Source organism: Anomaloglossus baeobatrachus, chromosome 7, assembly GCF_048569485.1.
Source record: "Anomaloglossus baeobatrachus isolate aAnoBae1 chromosome 7, aAnoBae1.hap1, whole genome shotgun sequence".
Classification (NCBI taxonomy): domain Eukaryota; kingdom Metazoa; phylum Chordata; class Amphibia; order Anura; family Aromobatidae; genus Anomaloglossus; species Anomaloglossus baeobatrachus.
Window position 1 is genome coordinate 109787926 of NC_134359.1, and position 23265 is coordinate 109811190.

The 23265-nt window shown below is 44.2% G+C and overlaps 1 protein-coding gene across 1 annotated transcript in view; it reads left to right on the forward strand.

The window, feature by feature from the left end:
- LOC142245158 (voltage-gated delayed rectifier potassium channel KCNH8-like) overlaps nucleotides 1-23265 on the forward strand; it is a 771887-nt gene that overhangs the window by 690820 nt on the left and 57802 nt on the right. The window contains exon 12 of the mRNA XM_075317583.1: nucleotides 20915-21252. Coding sequence (XP_075173698.1) covers nucleotides 20915-21252 — 338 coding nt within the window. The remainder of the gene's footprint in view (nucleotides 1-20914; nucleotides 21253-23265) is intronic.

Below are 23265 nucleotides of genomic sequence, written 5' to 3' on the forward strand. Positions count from 1 at the left end.
ACCCCCACCAAGGTAATATAAGTGAGTAGACCACATTGCTAGAGAGACTAAGATGGTGACATACCTTGAGGGAAAATCCTGGAACACGCTGGGACCTGCGTCTGCCCCATGTAGGGGGTGGGCAGACCCCTTACAAAGGAGCCTGGAATGTTGATGCTGTTGAATAAAAATGTTTTTATTGTATTGTATGTATATTGGGTTAGGGTACCCCCTAGTGGCCGGGTGGGACGGCTGTCACCACAGTGGAGAGGAGGAGCCGGCAGAAGCAAGGGGAGGGACAAGAAGTGTTGCGGAGAAAAGTGTGAGAGGAGAAGGCAGTTGGTTGTGGGACGGGAGAGAAGAAGCAGAGCAGGGGCAGAGTGTGGGAGCTGGATAAAGGAGAAGCCGGAGAGTGAAGGAGCGGGCGGAATCTCAAGCGCGAAGCAGACCGGTGTGGGTCCGGTTTGTGAGTAGCCATAGTGGGAGCCGGGTGAAGCAAAGTAGCCGGGCACATCCCCACTGGAGAGGACGTCAAGGGCAGGTTTCCCCCAGCTAAAGCAGTGTACAACCATCTATATCTGCATGTCTGCCGGTTGTGTGAAGAAGCTGTGAACAATAAAGCTGCTTTCTGATTTCACTGGAACACGTCTGAAGAGTGTTTTGTTACGTCGGACAACCGTTGCACCACCACACTCTGCCCCCACCATGACATCTCCTGTCCTCAAAGTGACGGCGGAACCAGGGGTAAGCCTGATAGCAAGGGCCACGACTACAAGCCCGGAGGCACCCCTGGCACCCCGTTACATGTGGCGTAGTCGGCAGGATGCGAATTCCATGCGAAGGGCCCCGACCCGGGAAGACGGAGACCAAGTGGTGCCTAGGGCACAGGATCCGGATTATTGGAAAAGAGTCCCGATCCCATGGTGGGAAGAAGAAGCAGTGCCTGCAGCGTTGGACCGGTCACAAGATGGCGGCAAGATGGCCGTCGTCTTCAAGGACGCAGAAAGCGCGCGAAAAGTTGGTGCCAAAAGAAGAGCCTGGGGCTGGCCGGTGCCGAAAAAGAAGTTCGGAGTACTCCGCCCATAGAGGGGAGGTGCCGGTCCCAGGGCACGAAGGAAGACATGGGAAGTGGGCGGTGTTCCAGAGAAAAAGAAGAACCGCCGCGGAGGGGTCGACCTAATGTGTGAGACTGGGGGTGGAGTATACCCAAGAGCGGGAAAAACAGGCCCGCCTCCACTTCCTCCAGCATCTCCACCGACCCTGACGCCCTTACTTCTGACTTGTGCTACAGGCAAGATGGAGAATCCTGAGGGACAACACGATGCATCGGTTGCGCCTGGTCTGGAGAGAAGCTACCAGAAGCAGATTGCGGCTGTGTCTGCGGAGGGATTTCCCGCTCACTTGCTGGCTGTACCCGGAGGACCGGGACGGGCCACAAAAGTGACCTGGGTGACAACGTGGGACGCTGTGACCGGAGAGACCACGACTGAGGTCAGAGCGACATACACCGCTCAGCTGCCATCAGGAAACCGGCTCTTGGGAACCCCATACCTGGAGACACCCCCGCCCGTCGCGGTGAGACCCTCGACACCCGTTCCAGTCCCGGCTCCGGAAGAAGAACACGCCCGGAAGCTAGAAAGGGACAACTGGGGCTTCTTTTGGGACCCAATACAGCCGTCACCCCTACCTCAACGGAAGTCCCCGTCACCAGAACCGGACCCGGTACAGGAGCGACTGCTTGCCGAGACCGTGGCCCGGGAAATGATGGCTGGTTCCCGGAGCGAGGAGTTCGAGCAGCAGTGCACCACAGGAATTGTGGTGAAGTTTAATCAGAAGGAGGGTTACGGCTTCATCAAGGATGAAGAAACCGGCGATGACTACTTTTATAACAGAGTGAAGGCCTACCCCAGCGCCTGCATACGTTATATCCGGGGGAAAAGGTCTGGTTTATGCGAGAGGTGGGATGCCGAGGCCTCTTTGCCGTCGGCGTAACCCGGATGCCTACCTCACAAGAGGCTGCTCAATGGCAGCAAGAATTGGAGTGGGAGGAATGCCAGTACCGGTGGCGGTCGCAGCCAAGACCGGTGCTAGCTGAAACTTCCCACCCGAGACGCACCTTGGCCGTAACTCCTGAAGTGAAGCCCAGACTGACCGCTGACCCGGAGAAGGGAACCCCGGCGGTGCTGGCTATTAACCAGAACATCAACATGCATCCGGTAATTGTCATGGACATACCTCAGCCGCCTTGTGCAGCGACCCCGGCACCCCCATCGGGGGTTGAGGAGACCAAGGCACCGGAGCCCACTGTCGGTTATGAGCCCTTCCAGAGGCTGCGCCGGCTACCCGGCCAGTCCTTGTCGGACTATGTGAGGGCCCAACGAGCGGAATGGAAACGGGCTCTGCACCCGGAGTGAAGTGTTTTGATCGGCTTGTTTGAAGACTGGCGTTGTTTTGAACCGGAAGAAGTTTTATTGTTTATCACCGTTTAAGCTGCTGAGCCCAGAGAGAGCCTGCTGCTGGACTGAGCCAGGGGCTCCCTCCGCGTCATTAAGAAGAAGTTCTTGCTGAGTTGTATTCCTGCCGTTTACCATCTAAGACCGGGAGTGCTGCAAAAGCCTCCAGGCGGAAAACTCCACTAAGACCGGGAGTGCCAGCCGACGGCCTCCGGGCACGACAAAGACCGGGAGCTTCCAGGAGGAACTCCGGGCGCCGGACTGGTGCGCCCCTTGCGGTTGCCCAAAGGTGACCTTGGTTGTAATTTTATGGAAATGATGTTGTTTCCTTTTTATGTGTGGTTTTGGATGCATGCCTTGCCGGGAGGCTCAGGCTTTAAGAGGGGAGGTATGTAGGGGGTGGGCAGACCCCTTACAAAGGAGCCCGGAATGTTGATGCTGTTGAATAAAAATGTTTTTATTGTATTGTATGTATATTGGGTTAGGGTACCCCCTAGTGGCCGGGTGGGACGGCTGTCACCACAGTGGAGAGGAGGAGCCGGCAGAAGCAAGGGGAGGGACAAGAAGTGTTGCGGAGAAAAGTGTGAGAGGAGAAGGCAGTTGGTTGTGGGACGGGAGAGAAGAAGCAGAGCAGGGGCAGAGTGTGGGAGCTGGATAAAGGAGAAGCCGGAGAGTGAAGGAGCGGGCGGAATCTCAAGCGCGAAGCAGACCGGTGTGGGTCCGGTTTGTGAGTAGCCATAGTGGGAGCCGGGTGAAGCAGAGTAGCCGGGCACATCCCCACTGGAGAGGACGTCAAGGGCAGGTTTCCCCCAGCTAAAGCAGTGTACAACCATCTATATCTGCATGTCTGCCGGTTGTGTGAAGAAGCTGTGAACAATAAAGCTGCTTTCTGATTTCACTGGAACACGTCTGAAGAGTGTTTTGTTACGTCGGACAACCGTTGCACCACCACACTCTGCCCCCACCATGACATCTCCTGTCCCCAAAGTGACGGCGGAACCAGGGGTAAGCCTGATAGCAAGGGCCACGACTACAAGCTCGGAGGCACCCCTGGCACCCCATTACACCCATTTGGGAAATGTAGATTGCCATGGAAGGAGTATGAGAAAAGTGATTCAAATAGCCGATATCTGTGTAGTCAATTTTCCTTGTCAATTTTGTGCGAAAACCATCTGTGGATGGAAAATGTGTGACTATACAAAGAATTTGTGATTTTAGCGTCAGGTCAGGTCTAAAGTGTATTTTATGTATGTGAACATTCTGTGTTATGCTGGAATCTTACTTTGAAAGTACAGCAATTATAGAAGTGAGACAAAAGAAATCAATGAAAGTTGGTTCTTTCTCGGGAAGAAAATGATACTTGTTCAATGATTATAATGATGTTCAGTCCATGATAAAAGTATTGATAGAAAAGACTTCTATTATGTAGTTGCCTATAATTCCCATTGTAATGCTCATTGTAGACGTGTTCATTTTTTATCCTCTTCCTTGCTTCTTTTCTAAGTTAGTAGCTTGGGATTTTAAGGCAATTAAAGTTCTCAAAAATCCTCTTGGGTTCATATCTTGTGGCCGCAGTGTGTTTCTTGCAGTAATCACTCCATTGTTTTTATTGCCGTTTTTGAAAACCATGGGAAGTCGATGCACCTTTGCCGCGATTGGCTTAAAAAAAAAATACATGGCAGCTGCAACGTGTGAACACAGCCGTAGGCAACGTTCCCATGAAAATGTTTAAATTGATTTGTTCAGATTTGTATATTCGGCCATTGTGCTGTGTGTTCAACAGTCAACGCACTGATCCATCAATAACCTGTACCTAGCAATATTTCATATGGACCAATAGTCCATGTAAATAAATTGCAGTATGCACTAGTTTGTCCATTTTACATTTTCTACTAGGCTTAGTGCAGGCTAACAGGAGGTAGCGCCTGCACCTGTGCTCTATGCAGATGAGCATACAGGGCTTGTCACATCTGCAATTTGTGCATGTGACTGGCCTGAATCTTAGTAGAGCAGTGTCAGACCAGCCTTTTTGCTTACACATAGTGGTACAAAAATTCCCAGCAAAATACCGCTGCAAATTATCTTAATAAGATTGTGATTAAAGGGGTACATAAATTAGTAATAAGTAAATTAGTAATTAGTAATAAGTAAATTGTAATAAGTAAATAAATTGCTTTGATTAGTTAGGCAGCATGAAAATAAGCAAGTTTGCAATTGACTTGATTTTTCTATCTACTGTACTGTCATTCTAATGAAATGGAAGCTTTTATCTTCCATAGTGTACAGCTGGTTTCCATGCAGCAATGCCTTTACTGCTTGCCCAGAATCTTTGCAAAGTAGCTATATTCTAGGAGAGAATTTAACTGTTACGTAGCATCCACTTCTCCGCAGACAATTGATTTCTATACAGCAGTCAGCTCCTCGCTTCTCTCCCTATCACTGTTAGCTTCTGACCAAACGTCTGCAATAAATCTCGCTCTTTTCAGTCCTATTGCTTCACAACCCCTGCCCTCAGCATCACAGCTGGGTTCTCACTGTCCCGTGGGCATTCTTTCAAGGGAAGGTATCATCAAAAAAAAAAAAATAATAACTGAAAAAATGTAAAGTAATAATGTTTAAATGTTTTGTTTAAATATTATTATTTTTTTTAATTGTGCAAAATATAAAAAAAAAAAATTAAAAAGTTTGATATATTCCACTGTTAAACACTAGGGGAAGCAGCTTCTGAAATCCTACTGAATTTCCACTGTATAAAAAGCTCAGATTACAGCCTACCGTAAAGTGGGCGGAGTCTGCTCTCCTGTGTGGGATGGCACACCTCCCTCTCCTAATCTGAGTGTTTACAACAGATAACAGAGAATGACATGTGACAATGACACAGTGCACAGCCATTTTCCTGGTGACCAGAAATGTCTAAAGTGTCACCAAGGACAGCAGGAGTATCACACAGGATAGGATTAGATACACTGCTCTGCAGACAGTATCACACAGGATAGGATTAGATACACAGCTCAGCAGACAGTATCACACAGGATAGGATTAGATACACAGCTGTGCAGACAGTATCACACAGGATAGGATTAGATACACAGCTGTGCAGACAGTATCACACAGGATAGGATTAGATACACTGCTCTGCAGACAGTATCACACAGGATAGGATTAGATACACAGCTCAGCAGACAGTATCACACAGGATAGGATTAGATACACAGCTGTGCAGACAGTATCACACAGGATAGGATTAGATACACAGCTGTGCAGACAGTATCACACAGGATAGGATTAGATACACAGCTCAGCAGACAGTATCACACAGGAGAGGATTAGATACACAGCTCAGCAGACAGTATCACACAGGATAGGATTAGATACACAGCTCAGCAGACAGTATCACACAGGATAGGATTAGATACACAGCCCTGCAGACAGTATCACACAGGATAGGATTAGATACACAGCTCAGCAGACAGTATCACACAACATAGGATTAGATACACAGCCCTGCAGACAGTATCACAGGATAGGATTAGATACACAGCTCAGCAGACAGTATCACACAGGAGAGGATTAGATACACAGCCCTACAGACAGTATCAGACAACATAGGATTAGATACACGGCTGAGCAGACAGTATCACACGACAGGATTAGATACACAGCTCAGCAGACAGTATCACACGACAGGATTAGATACACAGCCGTACAGACAGTATCACACAGGAGAGGATTAAATACACAACCCTGCAGACAGTATCACTGGTACACACACAGGTACTCACATGCAGTGGCGCGCGCACACACACACACAATCACCCCTGATGGGGACCTTGTGCCACACACACACACACAATCACCCCTGATGGGGACCTTGTGCTACACACACACACACACACACACACACAATCACCCCTGATGGGGACCTTGTGCCACACACACACAATCACCCCTGATGGGGACCTTGTGCTACACACACACACACACACACACACACAATCACCCCTGATGGGGACCTTGTGCTACACACACACACACACACACACACACACAATCACCCCTGATGGGGACCATGTGCCACACACACACACACACACACAATGATCCCTGATGGGGACCTTGTGCCACACCCACACACACACACATACACAATCACCCCTGATGGGGACCTTGTGCTACACACACACACACACACAATCACCCCTGATGGGGACCTTGTGCCACACACACACACACAATCACCCCTGATGGGGACCTTGTGCCACACACACACACACCTTTCACATCATTCCTCCCTGTGACCTCCGGTGGGCGATCCAGGCAGCTGTGCTGCATGCCATCCTCCCCTGCGTCCGGCCGACATTTCACACATCCGATTGCATACACTCACACACACTCACGACATCGCACATACCTATACAATCGCGCACACACTCACAATATCCGGAGATATCACATGCTTCCCATGTGATCCTCTCGCAGGTCCTGGAAGCTCACTGCACAGCATCGCAAGCACCGACACACACTCACAATCACCCCTGATGGGGACCTTGTGACAGACAAACAGACAGACACACACACACACACCAGCGGCGGGCAGAGCGGGGACTTGGGAGAATGGAGGGAGAGGGGTGTCATTGGAGACGGTAACGGCGGGGGGGAGGGGCGGTGTCAGTAGCTGGGGCAGAGCAGGGGCTGGGGAGAAAGGAGGGATGGGATGTCATCGGAGACAGTAACGAGGGGAGGGGAGGCGGCCCGTACTCACACATCCCGGCGGGTGACAGGGGTAAAGTGGAGCAAACACCACACGCTGTGAGCTCCACAATAATGGCACTGAACTCCTCCCTCTGTTGTGTTCTGGACAGCCCAGGGGGCGCATCCAGGTCACAGCAGACGCCCACTGTAACGTATGGCATGGGGTCGGAGCCCGACTATCAGAGTCTATGCACAGGGGCTGCCATAAAGGAAGGAGTTACTGTCGTTACACACACAGCAAATCCAGCATGGCAGCCCCCAGTGCCTCCAGTAAAATAAGAATTACATAAAAACTAAATAAGCTGCGATTTTCATTTTGTATTAGAAATACTTGATTTCATAATTACTATTTTTAATACAAAAATAAAAAACCGCGACACCTTCCCTTTAAATGTCCTGTCATCTCTATGTATAATTGTAGTGCTAAAAGTGTAGACTCAGAACAAATCACTGATAAGATGAATGTGTTACAGCAAAACTTGTGCTGAGCTTTATAGTTCCTTTATCACTCAAGGAGGAATACCCACCCTGCCAGATACGAGGAAGTGAGGAGACTGTAAAGAGATTTCATAGCTCTGAGCTACATAAATGATAACTTGAGAATACCTCTTTAAGAGTAAGGACTTATTCACATGATCAATGTCAAATTTGTACAATTTTGATTGTGAGAAATCTCAGATTTTTCAATTAGTTTATATTAATTTTTCATGTATATTTCCTTGTAAGTCTGTATGGCCTTTTTAGTTCCTTCTTTATCCTTCTTACACCATCTTCTCTATTCATATTAATTGATTATCTTAAAATTAGATCCATTAAATGCAACACATAAAGTATGAATGCATTTGATGTCTTGATGAATCGAGGCTTAGCTGTGTAAATTCCTAACCATATTCAGAATTGTTTGTTTTTTTATGTACTATAAAAAAAACCTCTGCAATTGCTTGTGCAGGTCATGGTCCAAACAGGTTTTAAGAATTTTGAATGTCTATGATGAATGTTTCTATTTGCTGTCAGGAAATATCTTGAAAGTGGGTTTAGATTGGTGACTATGAGCTGCGGCCACCACCACTGGGTTCTTATATACAGTATTCTAACATGCTGTATATAAGAGCCCAGGCCGCTGTGTAGAACGTTAAAAATCACTTTATAATACTCAACTAAACGGTTGGTGCGGTACAGACTGGTCGGATAGGTATCTACGTTCTCCGGGTCCAGTGCCTCCTCTTTCGGCCATCTTTGTCCTCCTTCTTCTGAAGCCTGGGTGCATGACGCATCCTATGTTATGCACACAGGCTGGCATTAATGTCCCACTCATGCGCACTGTAATACTTTGACCAGTCTTGCTCAGGGCAGATCAAAGTGCGCCTGGGCGGGATCTCAATGCCGGCCTGTGTGCATGACATAGGATGCATCATGCACCCAGGCTTCAGAAGAAGGAGGACAAAGAAGGCCGAAAGAGGAGGCACTCGACCCGAAGAACGAAGACACACATCCGACTGGTTTGCACTGCACCAACCGTTAGGTGAGCATTATAATGTGATTTTTACGTTCTACACAGCGGCCTGGGCTATTATATACAGCATGTTAGAATGCTGTATATAGGAGCCCACTGGTGGTGACCGCAGCTTATAGGCCCCAAATCTTGTGACAGGTTCCCTTTAAAAATGTGAAAGTTGCAGAACTCATTAGGCGGCGACTAGATTCTCATCCGCTTCTCATAACACTTTATTAATGATCTTTTGAGAGGAGCAGAAGAGAATTAAGTCAACACCTGACCACAAGATTGCATACTGGTTGTCATGTGACTTTAACTTGATCTGGTAACATAGGGGAATCCTGACAGTGTGCACAATTCACACTGTCAGGATCCTCCAATCTGCAGTCAGATAAAGTCACTGCGGAAATGTAACTGAAGCCATAAAACCTCTTTAACCTGATTAAGAAAATAAAACAAAAACAAACTGTTCAAAATATGTATTAATACTTCTGACTCTTATTGTTTCATTTTGTCTGTGGGGTACAGTAAACAGAGTGAATATTGGGCAGACAGTCTTCAATTGAAAGATCACACAATAGGATTTTCCATCATACGGTATTTGAAAGTCTCTGAGCTATAAAGCAATCCTTTCCTCAGACTGCACCGTGCATACGGCACTAGAGGACGCAAGGTTTACAGACATGAAAGATGCCTGAAGCAGCATAGGTGTCAGCAAAAATCTCATCTGTGTGATCAGTGGTGTAATTACTATATTTGGATCAGTCTTCATTCATTATCATTACCCATCTGTTCTCGTGAATTTTCAGTACACTATTAAAGCCAGGGATAGTAGTTTATATTATTCGCTGCACAGGGTAATCCATGAATATACCTTATGTGTGACTGCATATTATTAGTTGATTATTGAAAGGATTCATTAGATTAGAAAATCATCAAATTATTTATTACAGTAGTCTGAGTTGTTAGAAGTATCCCACAGTTAAAGATCCTCACATATTAGCTTAAAAGGAAAGTATTCACAAAGGGTAATGTTTACTCTAAACGACCCAATGCATTAATGTACCAAACAGATATTTAATTAAAGGGAATCTGTTAACAGGTTTTTGATATGTAATCTGAGAGCTGCATGATGTAGGGGCTGAGCTTGATTAAATCAGTATTTTATCAGCACTAGATTATCAATACAGGACAAGGCGTGCAGAGCCGTCAGGCTAATATATGTAACCTCGCCTCCACAAATGATTGGCAGTTTTCTGACAATTTAGTGTACACAGTGCAGGCAGGGGTATGGGTGGAGTTATACACACCCCAGAGTTATCAACTCTGCTACATCTACATCAGACAAAACAAGGATTCTATAAAAAAAATGCACCAAACAATCCAGTAAGTGACACATCCCTGTAGTCAAGGTCACTGTCTCTACATTATGCCGATGTCAGACTCTATATAATAAACACCAGCTTACAGATTCACTTTAAAGGGAACCTGTCAGGTGCAATATGCACCCAGAACCACAAGCAGTTTTGGCTGCAAATTGCTAATCCCTGCCTAACTGTCCCTGTATCTAGTAGCATTATTTCAGTATTTCTCAAGATCTTTTATGATATGCTAATGAGGCCAGCAACTAGTCGCGCGTACCTGTGTTCACTGTCATGCGTAGTAAACCTCTATGAAGCCAGGATGCGTACAGCCGACTTCATTGTGTGCATTACCGGAAGTGCCTGGACTTCTGATCAGCGAATACAGGTATGTGTGTCACCGCTGGTGATGCTGTATTGACTAACATGTTAGCATGCCCCTGTGGGCGTACTAACATGCTGAGGGTGGACTAGTCGGGGAATATAACACCCTTGGGACTGGTCGCTGGCCTCATTAATATGTGATAAAAGATCTTTAGAAATACATTTTCTAAAGATCCCTTTATCTATGCTAGTGTATACAGGGATGGTTAGGCAGGGATTAGCAATATGCACCCAGAACTGCTCCTGGTTCTGAATGCATATTGCACCTGACAGGTTCACTTTAAAGATTGTGTAACACTTTATGACACCCACGGTGGCACTGCATGGAAATGGAATATATAATCGTCTTTATATGGATCCACTACTGGACAGGTCTGTGTGTGTATGTATGTGTGTATGTATGTATGTATGTATGTATGTATGTGTGTGTGTGTGTGTGTGTGTGTGTGTGTGTGTGTGTGTATGTATGTGTGTGTGTGTGTGTGTGTGTGTGTGTGTGTGTGCATATATATATATATATATACATGTATATATATATTATATATATATATATATATATATATATATATATATATATATATATATAAATATATATATATATATATACATACATACATACAATGAATTGATATATACACACACACACACACACACACACAATGCATGCTTATGCATGCAATATAGATTTTTTCAAAATAAATCTTTTTATTAATATATAGAAGCACATTTACCATTTCTATTTATAAATATATTTAGCATTATTATTTAGCAAAATAATTTAACATTTATATTTATATAGAAAAACATGATCCATATACAACTTATTTATATATGGAACGATACAACTTCCTTGGTCTGTAATCTTTCACACAAGAGAATCTGCAAGTCTTATTTTGCATGAATTTCCATTATCACTATTGCCTAATGTGATCTTCCACATTCCGTTGCCCGCAGTCTGTATATCCCCCACTGTTGTGCTGTTTATTCCAGATGCCACTGTGTGCATGCAGCATATAGAGACAGCACGAAGCATGAACCTGAATTAGCACTCCTCGGAGGACGGGGGCTTGGAGTCTCAGAGATGTCTTCTGATCCTATATATAGCTCTCAGATCTATTCATAGCTGCACTGAGCGGCTGCCTCTGTTTGTGTAGTCCCCCTGGGGGAAGACGCTATAAATAAAACTTGCTGTGCTGGATTTCCTCTTCGACTACCTAATTAACTGACTTAAGACTGCATAAAGCATAGATACGAGAGAGAAAATGAGACTTGGCAGGTGCCACTTAGTCCGGCATATAGTGAGAAATTAATAGTTGCATGCCTGGATAATTAACATGAATATTCAGATTGATAGACCTTTCATTCTGATTACACATTTATGTAAAGATATGAAAATTCATTGGGGGCAACAAGGTGGCTCAGTGGTTAGCGCTGTTGCTATGTAGCACTGGGGTCCTGGGTTCAAATCCCATCAAGGACAACATCAGCAAGGAGTTTGTATGTTCTCCCTGTATTTGTGTGGGTTTACTCCGGATACCCCAATTTTCCTCCTAACTCTAAAGACATACTGCCAGGGAACTTAGATTGTGAGCCCCAATGGAGACATTGTTGATAGTGTCTGTAAAGGGCTGAGGAATATGATGGCGCTATATATGCAAAGTATAATAAATAATGCAGTAATAGAGAAGTAATCGATAAAGGGGCCATAGGAGTGAACACTTCCCACAAATAGTAAGCTGCTGTTTGGTATTTTAGAATTCTTCTAAAATTGTATCTAGGCCCAAATTTACCAGTAGATACCGGAGGTTGGTGGATCATGAGGAATGGCACTAGGGTCAAGATTTTTTTTTTTTAAATCTTCTCTCCCCTACCCCAGACTCTATGCTAAACCGGAGTCATTACAGGGGGGTAATAGTGTTCCTGTATTCATTTGTATTACCATCTTTAAGATGCTAATATAAATAAACAGTCCGTAACGGAACTTGCAGGTTCAGTGGAGTTCCAGTCAGATCCCTGACCCGACATGTGGCGGCTTGCTTCGATCCTGGTGTCACGGTAATTTACCTCATCATTTCGCCGGCATCTCTAGAGAATACCACAGAGGACAAGATGGCACCAGAGGCGGGTGCAGGTGAGCGCTTATTGAGCCATCAATACTGGGGTAGCCTGGGGGGTGGGCTCAATGTACATAAGCAGCAAACAAGTATGGAAAAGGGAGCAGCTGTGATACAATCACTGTGGAAAAGGGGCAACGCAGGGTGGGCTCACTATGGAAAAAGGAGTAGCGTGGAATGGGATCACTATGGAAAAAGGGGCAGTGTGCTGTGGGCTCAGTATGGAAAAGGAGTGAGCATGGGGTGTGTCAGTGTGGAAAAGGGGTCAGCATGGAGTCTGCCCATTGTGGAAAAGGGTCAGTGTGGGGTGAGATCAGTATAAATAAAAAGGGTCAGCGTGGGATGGGATCACTATGGCAAAGGGGGCATTGTGTGGTGGGGTCAGTATGGAAAAGGGGGCAGTGCAGTGTGGGGTTAGAATGGAAAAGGAAGCAGCATTGGGCAGGCTCAGTATGAAAAATGGGCAGCATGAGGTAGGCTTTGTATTGTAAAGGGTGCAGTATGAGGTCGGCTCAGTATGATAAAAAGGGCAGCATGAAGTGAACTCAGAAAAGAAAAGGGGGCAGCCTGGGGTGGGCTCAACCCACACTGTTAACTAGTTAAATCCTGCTGTCAATTTCTAACAGTGGGATTTAACGCGTTTTAGCGGGGAGTGTGTCATTCCTTGTCTTCATCTGTGGCTCCGTGACATGATCAAGGGGTATCGATGGGTTGTCATGATGACAGCTGAGGATCAGCGGATCACCCCTGTCATTTTCTTGACGTAGTTACTCAGCTCAGCTAGCGTTCACAGGAGATTAGCATTTCTGCTGTTCAGAGAGGTGCTGGAGCATCACTCTGTACAGTACAAGCGATTGGAAAACTGCAGCTTCAAGTCTCCTAATGGGAACTAGTAAAAGAATAAAAAGTGTAAAAAAGTTAAAGAAAATAGGAAAAATTAAAAAAAAACCACAAAAGTTCAAATTGCCATATTGAAAATAAAATTAAAAAAGAAATGATTTCCAGTGGAAAAAAAAATAGTTTTATAATCCAAGGTTCTTGAATAAAAAATAACTTTTATTTACACATATAAAAATATGCTACACCATAAAATTGGCAGGGAATGAGTGCTGACAGTGGCATTTAAGGAGTCTGCTGAAACAAGTTATCGCCCAAAAGATTAAAGGGTGATCCAAAGGCAAAGTAATTTTCATTCTAAATCCCTATATATTTAGTACCATAATCCAATTTTTTTTATATATATATATATATATATATATATATATATATATATATATATATACTTGCATTAAAAATTCCCTATTGTTCCCTAACTACACTATCTAATTTCTTTTTTGCTTTTTTCCCTACGTCCTTTTGCTGACGCTTCATGTAAGAAGCGCAGTGCATGCTGGAATACGCAAAAGAAGCAAAGTGTCATCACAGGCAGAGGCTGTGGTGACTATTGCAGCCTTTGCCCTTCCCAGAAATGAAGTGCCATCAGTGACAATCATTTCAGGGGCTGGGCTAGTCTCTGTGTGCTGTCCAATGTTCACAATGACTGTGCCCGCTCTGTTGCCGGTTCTGATCAGTGACATCACCTGTGGGGGCTGCGCTGGTCACTGCACCTTGGGTATTGTGACACTGCTCCGGTGCCGGCTCGTTACTGCTGATTAGAGTTGGCAGCAGAGCTGACTCTGTCATTGTGAACATCGGATAGCTAACAAAGACTAGCCCAGCCCTTGAAATGAGTGTCAATGATGACGCTTCATTTCAGGGAGGGGGCATAGGCTCCGGCAATGACCGTAGCCCCTGCCCCCTAATGGCATCTCGTTCGAGTATCACACTGTGATCGTTATACACCTGCAAGTCATACACCCCTTGAAGAGTCAGTCATTTGCTTTCTGCAAGTCCGTTTAAAGCTCCATGCTAATGGTCGATTTTTACCTATGTGATCTGACTTGCATATCAATCCCCGTCAAGAACATCCAGAACATCAATGCCTTCAGACAGATTAGGTACAGGTTGCTCAGCCCTCTAATTCAAGAAAAAAGGCAGATGCTTAGAGCAGACCACACTGCTTCTCTACTAGTAAATATTTCAACAACACTTGGAGGAACTGAAGATGTTTCAAATACTTTTTACTGATTTATTTTTCTGAAATCCATGATCCACACCACATTAAGTGGAATAAACTAACTTGACGTGCAGTCAAAAACAACCTCTCGCGTATTGTACCCTTCATCAGATTCTCTTTTCTGAAAATTATCTTAGCTGTATTGAGATGTCCAGTATCAGCAGTGGTATCCCTCAAAAAAGCTGTGATATACATAGTGTCTGGCTGGTTTTAGACAATGTGTCGCTTGTGCAAAAATTAAAAGTGGGACCCATTACGCTAACATATTGCACCATCCTACAAAGGTATGTATGATGCATTTACCGGTACATGAGCATTTTCAGACTGTTAAGCAAGTGACAATTGCCTATATTCCAGCCATTCAGCACTTGTTTACAGGACCTTAGTACACAGGCTGATTAAAAATTAAGGGGATTCGTACAATAGCTAATAGGTCATTGTGTCCCCATTCTATATCATGTTATTAACAACACATATCCTCTTTACACTGGGAGATGTGCTGCCAAGAACCATGATTTTTTTCTGGCATAAACCATCCAATTACCCAATTAATGTTAGTTTGTTAAGTGATAGTCAATATGTTTACACCTGTGAACTCTCATCTTCACTGCCAATATCTTTATTTGTGGATGCTACACCCACATTATATGTTACATATATTGTATAGTACGCTCTCATATACACTACATATTACACACACACACACAGTATGTTTACGTACACTCGCTGCTTCTGACACATGTACAGACTGCATGTTACATACACACTGCACATGCAAAGAGTTGGGTTCAATATTCTCTGTGTAACATTATTATTGTTATAATTATTTATAAAGTACCATTGATTCTTATGCTGGACATAAGACGTTATATACAAAATGCATATATAAATTACAGTAAACAAACTAACAATGACAGACTAGTACAGAGGAGAGAGGGCCCTGCCCTTACATTCTATAGCATGAGGCAGAAGAAGACAGTAGGTTGGAGTTTGCGGAAATTCCACTAGTCATGAGGTGGCAAGGGGTAATTGCGGGCTCTAAGCTTTCGTGAAGAGGTGGGTTTTGAAATCCTGAATGAGGCAAATAATCGGACGTGTTGTGGCACAGAATTTCAGAGGATGAGGCATACTCAGGAAAAGTCTTGACGATCATTGGGTAAGGAACAAAGGAGGTCTGGGAAAGACCAGAGATTACTTGTTGGAAGATATCGGGAGACTTGTTTGAAGATAAACGGAGGAAACAATTATGGATGGCTATGTAGAAGAGTAGGGATCCCATCAGAGAGCCTTGAGGTACACCAACAGAGAGAGGGCAAGATGAGGAAGTAGTTTGGAAGTTGGAGATGTTAAATATGCGGTTGGAAAGGTATGAGGAGATCCAAGAGAGGGCAAAGGTTTTGATGCCAAGGGAAGAGAGGATCTGTAGTAGTAAGGAATGATCAACTGTCTGAAGGCAGAGGACAAGTCTAGAAGCAAGAGTATAGAGAACTGTCTGTTAGCTTTGGCAGCAAGTTGTTAGTAAATTTGGTAAGGGCAGTTTCATTGGAATGGTGGGGACAGAAGCCAGATTGCCAGTTGTCGAAGAGTGAGTTAGATGAGAGGAAGGAGGAAAGTTCAGCATGGACACGTTGCTCGAGGTGTTTGTAGGTGAACGGGAGCAGCGATATTGGGCGATAACTGGACGTAGAGATCAGTACATGGAATGGCTTCTTCAGGATAAACATTATTGTGTCATGTTTTAAAGCAAAAGGGAAGGTACCAGAAGTTAACAATAGGTTAAAGAGCGTTGCCCAGCGTTGCTCTCTCCGGCGCTGCCTCTGGGGCTGCGGTGCAGTATGCATGAGCATAATGAACAGGCCCGAAAGCAAGTGAAAGCAGCACCGAAGACAGCAGGGCTGGAGACCGGTGAGTATGGAAAATAATTTTATTTCAAAGACACATGTTTTCTCCGGTATGTGTCACACAGATTACATCTGTGTGTGGTCTGTGTGACAACCGTGCTGCCGGAGAAAAATGGACATGTCGCTGTGTGGAGCACATGGACACGCATGTATACACGTCCGTGAGAAAACAAAGATGTGTGCGCATGTTCATATCTCCAGTACGTATGAAAACGGACATCATACGTACCGGAATCATGGACATGTGAAGGGGGGCCTTACATAGGTGTGCCGTTCATTTTCAATAACTATTGCTAGATGAACTTTGGTGAAAGTCTATTAGCTTTTTTTCTCTTATGGTACGTACAAATGCACGTGTCGTCCCTCCTGCGGAGATGCGAGTGTTCTCCTTAGCAGAAGGCAGTGGTCCGTGCCGATGATCAGGGTTCTGGGCGCTGCAGACTGTTGCTGTGTTCTCCCCACTGAGAACACTCACGTCTCTACAAGCATAAATTGACATGCTGCCGCGCTGCATGTCAGTTTACGCTACGGAAGAAGAAGCACAGAGGGCGTGGGATTTCTGTAACTCCATCCACTGTGCTTGTACTGTACAATGCAGTGTCTTGGACTCAGCGGAAATACACTACCTCCAAAACGCTGCTAATCCTGAGTCTTATGAGGAACCGAGTCTTATGAGGATATCTGACATGCAGTTGTTAAAAATGGATACAAATTGGATCCAACAGACTTCTAAAAAAGGTCATTTTTTTTACATACAAGGAATAAACTGTTGTGTGAATTTGGCTTAATTTGTAGTCACTAATGAGAAACAGTCAGTGGGCGATGTTATTGCAACCTCCAAGTTACTGAATGCCATTTTTTCAATATTTCCGTTATATCATTGATAGCCTTCCTGGCTAATTGGATGGGTAGTTGCTTAAAAGGAACCTGCTCATTTAAAAGTATGAGAATGAACTGCTTGTGATATATTGACTTGCAAGAAAGTAATCATGAGACAGTTATTTGGCATTGCAAGCTTCCCTGTGACCTGCTGGGCATGAGCAGGAGGCCGCTGAGATAGCGCAATCAGTGGTTACGGCCATACTTGCTACTTTCCTTCACAATCAAGCAGCTGTATTATTGGAGTTAGCTCCTTAAACGAAGATATGGATCCACTGCCAGAATGAAGCACAAAGGGCTGGCGGGGATGTAATTGCTCGATACAGAATGACTCTGCTCAGAGAATTGTTTGAGCAGAGCCTGCAGGGAGCTATGTTAGGAAGGTAATTGTACAGATACGATTAGGCCCTATTTAGTGACACATCAACTGATGCAATAAATATTCTCTAATCAAGAAGGCAGAGAGGTTAGAAAGGTGCCAACTTAGGCATTCTCTTTTAGCGTGTTTATGGCACACCACATAGATGAGCTCCACTGATTATTGTACTATTTGGTGCCAAATCTGTGCTACCAAGATTGGCTATGCATTATTTAATATTTCTTCCAAAGCTTAGCTTTCATACTTGAGTCTATAAACTTCTATGTTAATTTAAAGGAATTTTGCTCGAATTTTGTCGTAAATTGCTTTGAAAAGTTAAAGTTTTTGCGCAACTCGGAGCGCACACAAAATGTTGCGACTTTTGGAATTTTCATGGTGGTTTCTTCTAGTTCAGCCACAATAGGCAGAGGTAGGGTGGGACGGGAGCGCAGCGGGAGCGTGACGCCACAACTCACCTAATTCACAATCAGCTGTGGCATTCCTTTTGGCCTGGAGTAATCCACAAAGACACAGCACTCGTCTGGTGCTCCTGATTGATTAAGAGGTGTGCTCCTCTTAATAAATCAATCGTGTGAGCAAATTGCCGGTGTTGATGAATTAGCGCCATTGTTCTTTGTATATTGAAAAGGTTTTTCTAATATACTTTCTGTATTAATTAGCTTATGATTCCATAGGAATCTTCATTGTTTACACGGCCCCTTTGCAGAAACAGCTTTTGGGCTTTTTGATTTCTAATTGTAAATTTGATGGCTTGTATCATGGTATGCCAGGCCCCGAGCAGCCTGAAACTGCAGCCTGGTGAGACGTCATAGCAATTACATCACATGAGAAGCATGGGACGTCACATTAGCTTATCTGACTACAACTAGTGGTGATCTCACAGTAGCTTAGCTAAATTATATGCATGTGTGATAACAATTGATGCTACCCGTTTGGAACCCCCTTGTGATGTCACAACAATGGTTTTCTGATATCATAAAAGCTTTCACAAACTGAAACAAGTCTGATGGCACAATAGTTTACCTGAGTGAAACAATTATGTCACAGCTTACCTGCCTGAAACTTGTGATGTCACAACAGCTTACCTGACTAAAACCCACTTGTTATGTCACAACAGCTTACCTGACTAAAACCCACTTGTTATGTCACAACAGCTTACCTGACTAAAACCCACTTGTGATGTCACAGCAGCTTACCTGACTAAAACCCACTTGTGATGTCACAGCAGCTTACCTGACTAAAACCCACTTGTGATGTCACAGCAGCTTACCTGCCTGAAACCTACTTGTGATGTCACAGCAGCTTACCTGCCTGAAACCTACTTGTGATGTCACAGCAGCTTACCTGCCTGAAACCTACTTGTGATGTCACAGCAGCTTACCTGACTAAAACCCACTTGTTATGTCACAACAGCTTACCTGACTAAAACCCACTTGTTATGTCACAACAGCTTACCTGACTAAAACCCACTTGTGATGTCACAGCAGCTTACCTGACTAAAACCCACTTGTGATGTCACAGCAGCTTACCTGACTAAAACCCACTTGTGATGTCACAGCAGCTTACCTGCCTGAAACCTACTTGTGATGTCACAGCAGCTTACCTGCCTGAAACCTACTTGTGATGTCACAGCAGCTTACATGACTAAAACCTACTTGTGATGTCACAGCAGCTTACATGACTAAAACCTACTTGTGATGTCCCAGCAGCTTACCTCAATAAAACCCACTTGTGATGTCACAGCAGCTTACCTGAATAAAACCCACTTGTGATGTCACAGCAGCTTACTTAACTGAATCTGCTTGTGATGCCACAGCAGTTTACCTCACTGAACCCACCTGTGATGTCACAATTACCTGAATAAAACCTACCTGTGATGTCACAGCAGCTTACCTACCTGACTGAAATCTGCTTGTGATGTCACACCAGCTTACCTGAATGAACCCAAAATGTGATGTCAGAGCAGCTTATCTGACTGAAACCTACTTGGTCCCCACTCTTTTTTTACAAATGAACATTAGCAGCAATAGACTGACTCAGGCCCTGAATTGTATTTAACAACATGCCCTAAAGGTTATTTTGAAGGAAGGGGAGCAGGGGAACTGTAACATCAAGTATTGTGAATGGTGGATCATGGCCTTCTACATTTTCATTGTAAGCCTGTCTGTGATGATAAAGAGGCTGCAGAGAATTCCTCTGTACAGAACTGGAAGTGTAAATCTAATATCAGACTTAGTGCCAGTGTGAAATTTGCAAGATTTTATTTATATGGCCATACATATATTAGTGAGAGTAGAGTTCAAGCCATAGGCCAAATGATTTATGAGAAATCCTAAAGACTTTGAGAAATTAATATTTTCATTAAATTTGAATTTAGCAATAACATTTATTTGCTGAAATTGTAATATATCCTTAATGAAAACCTGGCAACATAAAATGTACCTTATTCTGACATCAGGTTATTGAGCAGGAGGAGTGAAACAGATTGATATATAGGTTTATGTGAAAATATTCAGTACATATTGTATTTTTTCATTTGCCTCCCTATTCATTCTTGGCTCAGTGGGTGGTCCTATAAGTGACTGACAACTTATCCTACATAAACATGCCTATGGAGAGATCTGTCAGTATCGGATGAGGACTACCCACCAAGAATGACGGATTTAAATGAATAAAATGGAAGTTATGCTGAATCTTTTCACATTTAACGTATCTGTTCAGCTCCGAGCATAAGGATCAAACTACTTCTTCAATGGGACTTTTTCCCTTTAAAGCCCTTGGTTTGAGTAAGTTGCATGTTATGCCAATTAAATATAAAGATAAATTTGTTTCCATATTTAGAGGTAATAAGAATATCCTCCAACTAGAAACCCAAGTGAAATATGTTCATGTCCAGTATTTAAGAAATATCACATTATATGATTACAGTAGATAGCAGGGCAAGTGGGCAATTATATAGGATAGATAATAGGTACAATGCAAATAGGATGTTCACATTTTGGCAATAATAGTAATAAGAGTAATTTTTGTTTACAATATACTATTGTAGTAATTAACGCTATACCTAAAAATTGTTATGTTGTTCAATATCTTTTTATCAGCTTGATCATGAGAGCAATGGAGGTGTGATTCAGAAGCTTCCATCCATCCTGGAAGATGATGAATTTGAAGATGATGAAAAATGTCCCTTGCCGCTAAGTCCAAGAGGAGTGAGTCCAGTTGAGTCCTCTCTAAAGGTGCCTAAACCATATAGCTCTCCAATGCTATCTCCTCTGACGCCACGTGCTTTTAAAACTCCCACTAAGAGAGTAGACAAGAGCTTTGGAGACATCCTTGGATCAAGTGAAAAGGGGAAGTTTCCAGCTGGTGAAGGGGGAAGACCTTGTAAACTGCAGCTTCCTGCTTTCAGTCTCAATGTCCCACCCATGCTGAGTCCAAGGTAAGTCGAATATGCTGTACTGTCATGTGAATTAGGTCTTATTTCACATCCCATTTTTTAGGCTGTAAACTAGAAATCAAGGCTGGTACTGCTTCATGGGCCCCATGCTTTCTGAACAAGTATGGGAACTGGATAGTGTTTACAAAGCAGTATCTGACCTACCCACTGGTGAAAAAAGAAAAAGGTCTTCAAAAAGAATTCCCCTGAAATGTTTTATTCCTTAAACCAGTCTAAATGTATATGTAATGAAGTGTAAGGGCAGCGTCACACGCTACGATATATCGGGCGATATGTCGTCGGGGTCACGGATTCCGTGACGCACATCCGACATCGGTAGAGATATTGTAGCGTGTGACAGCTACGAACTACTGTGAACGAGCAAAAATTCTCACCTTATCGTTGCTCGTTGACACGTCGTTCATTTTCATAAAGTCGTTCCTCCTTCTACGCGCCGGTTGTTCGTCATTCCCGAGGCAGCACACATCGCTCCGTATGACACCCCGGGAACGACGAACACAGCTTACCTGCGTCCCGCCGGCAATGCGGAAGGAAAGAGGTGGGCGGGATGTTACGTCCCGCTCATCTCCGCCCCTCCGCTTCTATTGGGCGGCCGCTGTGTGACATCGCTGTGACGCCGAACGTCCCTCCCCCTTCAGGAAGAGGATGTTCTCCGCCCACAGCGAGGTCGTTTGGGAGGTAAATACGTGTGACGGGGATAAACGACTTTGTGCGCCACGGGCAACAAATTGCCCGTGACGCACAAACGACGGGGGCGGGTGAGATCGCACGATAAATCGGTGCGTGTAACGCCACCCTAAGTGTGCCATTATGCTCACTGATGGCCATCTTCCCCGGTTTCAGGCACTGCCTCGGTGATTAAATTCTGACCTGCAGAATAAACACTTGGGTTCATGTTTAGGCTGGAAGTCATTTTCATAATGTAAGTCATTGGAGTGTTAGAATGAGGCTATTAGGAAAAAAATAACAGTACAAAATTGATTTAAAGGGTTATTCCCAAGACAGTAAGCTATCCCCTATCCCAAGAGCAGGGCTCTGAAACCACCACCATGCTTGGCTGTAGGCAGTGGATGAAGCACATATCGAGCATTGCTTCTGCAGATTTTCACTGTAGATTCTATCCATTGCAATATACAGTCATATGAAAAAGTTTGGGCACCCCTATTAATGTTAACCTTTTTTCTTTATAACAATTTGGGTTTTTGCAACAGCTACTTCAGTTTCATATATCTAATAACTGATGGATTCAGTAATATTTCTGGATTGAAATGAGGTTTATTGTACTAACAGAAAATGTGCTATCCGCATTTAAACAAAATTTGACCAGTGCAAAACTATGGGCACCTCAACAAGTGACATTAATATTTTGTAGATCCTCCTTTTCCAAAAATAACAGCCTCTAGTCGCTTCCTGTAGCTTTTAATGAGTTCCTGGATCCTGGATGAAGGTATATTTGACCATTCCTGTTTACAAAACAATTCCAGTTCAGTTAAGTTTGATGGTCGCCGAGCATGGACAGCACGCTTCAAATCATCCCACAGATTTTCAATGATATTCAGGTCTGGGGACTGGGATGGCCATTCCAGAACATTGTAATTGTTCCTCTGCATGAATGCCTGAGTAGATTTGGAGCGGTGTTTTGGAACATTGTCTTGCTGAAATATCCATCCCCTGCGTAACGTCAACTTCGTCACTGATTATTGCACATTATTGTCAAGAATCTGCTGATCGTGAGTTGAATCCATACGACCCTCAACTTTAACAAGATTCCCGGTGCCGGCATTGGCCACACAGCCCCAAAGCATGATGGAACCTCCACCAAATTTTTCTGTGGGTAGCAAGTGCTTTTCTTGGAATGCCGTGGTTTTTTGCCTCCATGCATAACGCCTTTTTGTATGACCAAACAACTCAATCTTTGTTTCATCAGTCCACAGGACCTTCTTCCAAATGTAACTGGCTTGTCCAAATGTGCTTTTGCATACCTCAGGCGACTCT